This window comes from Pteropus alecto, unplaced genomic scaffold (assembly GCF_000325575.1).
Source record: "Pteropus alecto unplaced genomic scaffold, ASM32557v1 scaffold52, whole genome shotgun sequence".
In the NCBI taxonomy this organism is placed as follows: domain Eukaryota; kingdom Metazoa; phylum Chordata; class Mammalia; order Chiroptera; family Pteropodidae; genus Pteropus; species Pteropus alecto.
The window spans coordinates 3,534,600-3,541,362 of record NW_006433941.1 but is presented as its reverse complement, the minus strand read 5'-3'; the positions used below and the strand labels follow the sequence as shown (position 1 = coordinate 3,541,362).

Sequence of the window (6,763 nt, the reverse complement as noted above, 5' to 3'; positions counted from 1 at the left end):
TTTAAGCAAGTGATTGACATGACTGGTTTTCTTTACAAGCATTAATCTGCCAGTTGTGAAGGTAGCAGTGGTATGTGACTTTTAACAAATGTAGTTAACCTGTGGATACTTTAATTGTGTACAAGAGCTCACATGTTCTTGGATCAAAATATACACCAATGTAAAGGGGTGTTCTCTATGATGAATAAGTGCTGTAGAAAATTGACAATACTTGTAGACTCTATAACCAAAGAAAGCAGTGAATTATATTAGATAACTTTTTTTAAAAAGTTACAGACATATGAGTTTAATATGTTTAAATTATAATGAAAAATATATAAGGTAGACCAGCAGTCAGTAGATGACGTGGTCCATGGGAAATATACCTGCCCTTTGTTCATGTACCAGGTAATCTTGCCTATAACTGTCTGTCATTCTCAGTATGTGTTTTATGCAATAATATGCATAAAAATAAGCAATGAAATAAATATTTGTAGTACTTTTCTTAAATATGTGTTAAATTTCAGCAAGAAATGCCAGCACATTTTTATTTTTTTAGAACCCTGTGTGCCTCTCAGAGGACCACCTGTGCATTATTGAAAATTTGAAAAAGACATGGTCAGACTGCTGGATTTGCATTTCAGATTCACCGTTTACAAGACACATGACGTCTGTCAAATTTTTCATCTAAAATAGCAGCGTTTTGTGAAAAATTCAATTAGATAGTATTTTTAAGACACCTAGTACTATGGAGTTATACGCATATTCTTGTGGAAAGTATTTAGTATCATAGTTTTACATGTGGGAGCAGAAGGAAAATATGCCTCATTTTTGTTGTTTTAAACATGGCCCCTAAACACAAGACAGCAATTGCATATGAGATGCACCTGAAGAAAAAGCAAACTGTTAAATGCTGTAGGAAAAACAAATGCATTAGGCTTGTTGAAAGATGGTGTGTTTGTATTCAGTTGTATTTACAAAACCATGTAGCTATATTTTTGGGTGATTTGGATTGACCTTAGAACCTAACATCTGTCTTAGGAGGCAGTGGCCAGCTAACTTTGAACAAATGTTTACCTGATAGTGATACCTTGCAGTTTTTCCTTTATTTAATGAATTTGCGACAGTACAACTGGCTATATGCTTAAATATTTTTTAATATCCTTTATAGAATAGAGTTCTTATTCTTCCTTGGAACAGAGGAAATGTGATACAGCTGACCCTTGAACTACACAGGGTTAGCGGCACACTGACCCCCTGCACAGTTGAAAATCCACATACATTTTGACTCCTCCAAAACTTAACTACTAATAGCCTACTGTTGACAGGAAGCCTCACCAGTAACATAAACAGTCAATTAATACATATTTGATATATGTTATATACTTATTCTTACAATAAGGTAAGCTAGAGAAAAAAATGTTAAAATCATAAGAGAAAATACATTTCTTTGTATGTACTATACATATTTATTGAAAAAAAAATCCACGTATAAGTGGGTCTGCGTGGTTCAAACCCATGTCGTTCAAGGGTCAGCTGTACTTCATTTATTGCTGGGGTTGTTACTGGTTGATCCCAAATAATTCTAAGACAGGCTGGTGCAAGGAATTTCAAGCCTGTTTATGATTAAAGTACTAGTAAAACCAATGGCGCTCTTAAATAACTGTTTTCTGTGGTTCTTCAGTCAGGCTTTGTTTTGTGAACACACACACACACACACACACACACACACACACTGTTACATAACATGGTGGGTATTTAGTCCAATAGCTTCTCTACTTAATACTGACTCGTGTTCTAGCCAGACTGATCATTTGAAATATTGTCCTTGGCTGTCTGAAGGAGAACTGGGAATTGGTTCTTGTAACCTTGTGATTTATGGAGTCTGAGTCTTCCTGTTTATTGTTTGATGTTTTGAATCACAGAGAAACTTAGATAATTGAAGGGAACTCTTAAGCAGAATGTAGGATTCTTTATTTTATTCTTATCAAATTAGCAAGGAATGAAATGAAAATTAATTTTTAAAAATGTTCTTCCTTTGAGAGTTGCCTTAAGTTTCTACAAGGCCCTTTGGTAGCAAGTTACTTAAGTGGACTGGAAGAAGGTAGCCTATTCTGTCTGTTTCTGATACCCCTGAGAATGGCTGGGACAGAAACAGGATTTTTTTTTTTCTGCTCGTACATAACCTGATTTTATTTTCTTTCTGCATATACAGCACCTGTTTTTATACTACATAACAGTGAGCAAAACACAGAAACCAAGCCCATCCAATAAAAAATATTTTAAACCTCTCACCTTACTAGTTTCTGAAATGCCTAATACTTTCTTCCAAAGAAGTTACCAGTTCACTGGTTTTTGTTGTTTTTTTTTTTTTTTCTCAGAAGAAGGGCTTGTGGAGATGAGTATAGAGTAGTGTGATTTAAGTGTTTTAAGTTTTGATTCACTTAAATGTATTCTATTCATGTCGATTACGGATCAGTAGGAGGAAGCTTTGAGAATTAAGGACAAGTAAGTTTATGATAGCTTAAGGACAAGAAGCTTATGGTAGCTAGATTAATTTCAAAAAAGATCAGAAAATAAATATTTTAAACTTCCACTGACCTTATTAAAATATACTGCCAGAAATACGCTGAGCCATTCTCATAAATTAGTCACCTTGCCAAACAGCTGTGGCAATTTGATATAATAAAAAGAACAGTGATTTGGAAATCAGAAGATTGGGAGATTTTGTATTGGCTCATTCACAGGGTGATTAAATGACATGTGAAAGTCCCCTGGATAAGGAAGCTATGCATGAGAGGACAGAATCAGGCGATCTATAGAAGATTCTTCTAAGAGTCTGCTCAAATTTAGAAACCATAGTAAGAACTTACCAAGAAAGTTCTGGTGAGAGTAGAAACTTTGTTTCATACAGAGTTGCAGTGTTACTTTTTCTAGAATACTATTATTAGCATTCTCTCTCTTGAAGCAAACAGTATATGAGTTGGGATTCTATTGTGCATAATAAATCATCGTTGGTTTAAGCAGAAAGATATTAAATGGCTTGCATGATTGCTGGGAGGGCTGAAGAAACAGTCTAGGCTCAGCTTCTAAGAACAACTAACGTCATAATATAGGACTGGGCTACTGGGGGGGCGGGGCTGCTGCCTCTGCCGAGAATGGAGCCTAAAATTGAGAAGCTGCCAGTTGGAAAGCTACCACCAGTTAGCAGCAGCAGAAGCATCTTGCCTCTGCTACAATCTGTCTCAATATGGCGAATGTCCTGTGCCCTGCCTCTCTTCCCCTATTCGGGTTCTGCTCTAGGACTTGCCCACAGCTTTTCTGACTGGTGGAACCAAAATCACATCGGAAATTCTAGTTGCAGGGGAGTCCTGAGGTGACATCTTTCCAACCTCTGTATGCCAGATGTGATACACTCTGACAAGCCAATCCATTGTATTCCCTCCATTGACAGATAGTAAACTAAACATTTATGATAAATAATATACATATATTTTTACGGTTTGCAAAGTAGACTCACATCCTTTTTATTTAGAGCTAGCATCACTACATATAAAAATGCTATTTCTGGTCATTCCCACAAAAGCATCTCTGATAAAAATTGAGAGCAGCACATACATGATTTCCTAAAGATGCAAAGCTGATACAGAAAACAGGATTTTAAGTTTGGGATTCTCCTTCCAGGTCTTTTTTCTCTGTGTTGGTTCTGTTTCCATCTGTGTCTTTCCCCCATGAAACATCCTCCACCTTTTCAATTTGATTTGCTCTTTACTGTGCAGACCTGTGCGTGAAGAGTCCGAGCACTCTGAGGTCGATGTTCCTGGCCGGTGGCATGGTGTCTATGTGAACAGAACATCTCCAACACCTGTGGAGTCTGCAACCACTGTTAAGTCCCTTATTAAGTCATTTGACTTGGGACACCCAGGTATTCAATCATTTTGTTTCATAAGCAAAACTCAAATTTAAACTGTGGCCCCAAATATCAAGCATGTCTCTATTCCACCTTAGCCCCAAATTGATGCAGCCCCAAGGGTTCTTTCTAGATCATTCCACATGCTCCCTCTGTGTAAAGGAGGCTTGCAGCCTGTCTAAAGTTCCAGTGAGATGATGATGAGGAGTCTGGCTCACACATAATACAATCTCTTCTTTCTCTCTCCCTCTTCCTTGCCTCCAGTTTCTACCTTATCACCTTCCTTTTCTGCCTCTATGTCCATTAAATTCGGGTCGCTACTATTTGCCTTCTTACAGGGTCAGCCAGAGGCTTCGTCTTTTAGGAAATGAGGCATTAAATCTTCATTCGCTTCTCTTGTTGGTACCCTTGGCCTTCTGCTTCTTGCAATATGCAGTTAGAATTTTCTCTACCTGGTCTGGTCTTGTGTGTGACCATCTGTGCTGATCTGTCATTCTTGATCATGGTACAGTCCCACCTTTTTCTGGAAATGTCTGGTTGACTCACAAGTCACCTTTATTCCTTGTTATCTACATATATGGGAAAAATGCATATTATATTCTACACTCATAAATATAGTACATAGAAGAAAACAAATGTGCATCTATCCAAAATAACTATATTTCTTCCCTTGACTACAACAAAAGTGCTTGTCTTATTGGAAGACAGTCATAATACCTAATCTTAGGATGTATCTGGTTATCTCTGCCAAAATAGTTTTCATCTAAATTAGATTAAAATTAGACTGCAAATATTGAAAGATATGAAATCCCAGTGGCTACATTCAGTCTATGAAGATGGGAAATTAATTAACAATAATGGTCTGTGCAAGAGCTTTCCCGTTCCTTATTGCCACAGGTGCCTCATTACATCTGTTTCGTTTTTCCTCTTGTGTCCTACATCTAAGACCACCTCCATTTAGTTGACTCTCCCCTTCTCATTCCCTAATTCAACACTAGTCCAGAGAAGAAAAAGAGGAAAAATTAAACGTAATGCTTTGTAAGCCTCATAGGATATTTGTTTAGTCTCTAAAAAAAGTAACAAATCAGGCACTATTATTTACTATTCCGAACTGAGCAACATAGAAATGTTCCCATCTCTTTTTTTGGCAGGTGGAGCTGGACAGAATATTTCTGTCCATAAGGCCCCCAGAAGTCCCCTGAGTGGAATACCAGTGAGGACTGCCCCAGCTGCTGCTGTTTCTCCAATGCAGGTATTAAAAGAGTCTGGCATGTGTGGGTGGTGGTCAGTGTCACATCATATTATAACAATGTCTTCTACACAAGCAACAAAAAAGAAGTGAAAACCAATTGGTTTATTTTGTGAGGCACGTTGCACATCATTTTTAATAAGCCTAAAATAATAATAGTTTAACTCATTAAAAATCACACTTTTGATACCTAATAAAGGTCCAAGAGGGACACTGTAAACTTTATACAGTTTTGTTAATAACTCTTTGTTTTCCATAAGATGACAGTTTTGAAATTTCAGTTAAATGAAGATTGTAATTTTTACTAGACATGGACATTGAACTAGATGTTGTTCTCAAAGAACTTTTTTAAATGTCCCAGAGAGAAAGAATGTTTACAGTTAATAAATTCTCAGAGTTCACTAGATGCAGCCTGTCACCGTTGCCATCTTTGATGGTTTTAGGCCAGAGCCCGTTGGCGTTTTCTGAGACCAGGGCTTTGGCGTCGATGGCATTCGGCATACTGCCTCCCCCGCGCTGAGATCGGCACTGTTATCACTAGGTTTCGTTTTCTGGTGTCCTTAGTAGCTGTGTTTGTTGTTTGAGGTCTTTTAAGGTTTTTTTTTTTTTACTTTTTTACCCTTGAAGGTATCTTCCACTACCTTGTATGTTAAACCAAACAAAACAATTTTTTATGATAATTGACAAAATTATTTAATAAAACTGAAACAGATCATGCTTCACTTTCCTCATCGATAATGAATGAGCTGTGAATCTTAGTTTGCTGCGAACAAGTGCCCTATGGGAGGGCACTTTGCTGTTTTCCAGTTTCTGTGGTATAAATATTTCCACCATTGCCGATTTCAGGCTATCTCCATGACATCAGTGAATGTGGAGTTGAGAAGAGAGATGCATTGTATAGTATTTCTATAGTACAGATACATTAGGTATAAATAACCTCAATAGTAAAAATATAGTAAAATAATTAGGAAGCAGTGGATTTTATGTATTTATTACTTTTGCTTTTAATAAGTTTAATAACGGCTATGTTTAACAAGTAGTTTGCAAAATTCCTGAAGATTTGGCAATTGGCCCTTATGAGCAGCACACTACTGGCTATAATTTACGTAGAGTTAAGTACACTCTTAAGTATATAGCTTGAATGTTTCTATATGTATATGCCCATGCTACCAACAGCAAGATATCATTTCTATCACCTCAGAAGGCCTCCTCGTGCCACCACCTGTCTGTAAACCCTTAGAAGTCACCATTATTCTGACCTCTGTCACCATGTATTTTATGTGCTCTTGGCTTCATGTAAGTAGAATCATAGAGTATCTTTTCCTTTGTGACTGGATTGTTTCGCTCAACATTATGTCTGTGAATTCATTAATGTTGTTACAGCAGTTTGTTCTTTTCATTGCATAATAGTGTTCCTTGTATAACTATTCCAGTTCATCGTTCTACTGATGGTTGACTTTGGGTTATTACCAATTTTTTACTCTTGTGTTGATTTTAAAAATATCTTTTCCTAAAATTTCAGTTTAAAAGAGAAGTTGAAAATCTCCCTTGCTCCCTAGCCCCAGAAATAACCACCGTCTCTGGCTGATTGTGTATCCCTCAAGATGTTTTTCTTTAGCATAAAA

The 6,763-nt window shown here is 36.9% G+C and overlaps 1 protein-coding gene across 1 annotated transcript in view; it reads left to right on the top strand.

Annotated features, from left to right (window-relative positions):
* Window positions 1–6,763, top strand: part of SPECC1 (sperm antigen with calponin homology and coiled-coil domains 1) — a 160,450-nt gene that overhangs the window by 95,947 nt on the left and 57,740 nt on the right. Inside the window, exons 7-8 of the mRNA XM_025044345.1 lie at window positions 3,759–3,904; window positions 5,041–5,141. Of these exons, the coding sequence (XP_024900113.1) occupies window positions 3,759–3,904; window positions 5,041–5,141 (247 nt within the window). The remainder of the gene's footprint in view (window positions 1–3,758; window positions 3,905–5,040; window positions 5,142–6,763) is intronic.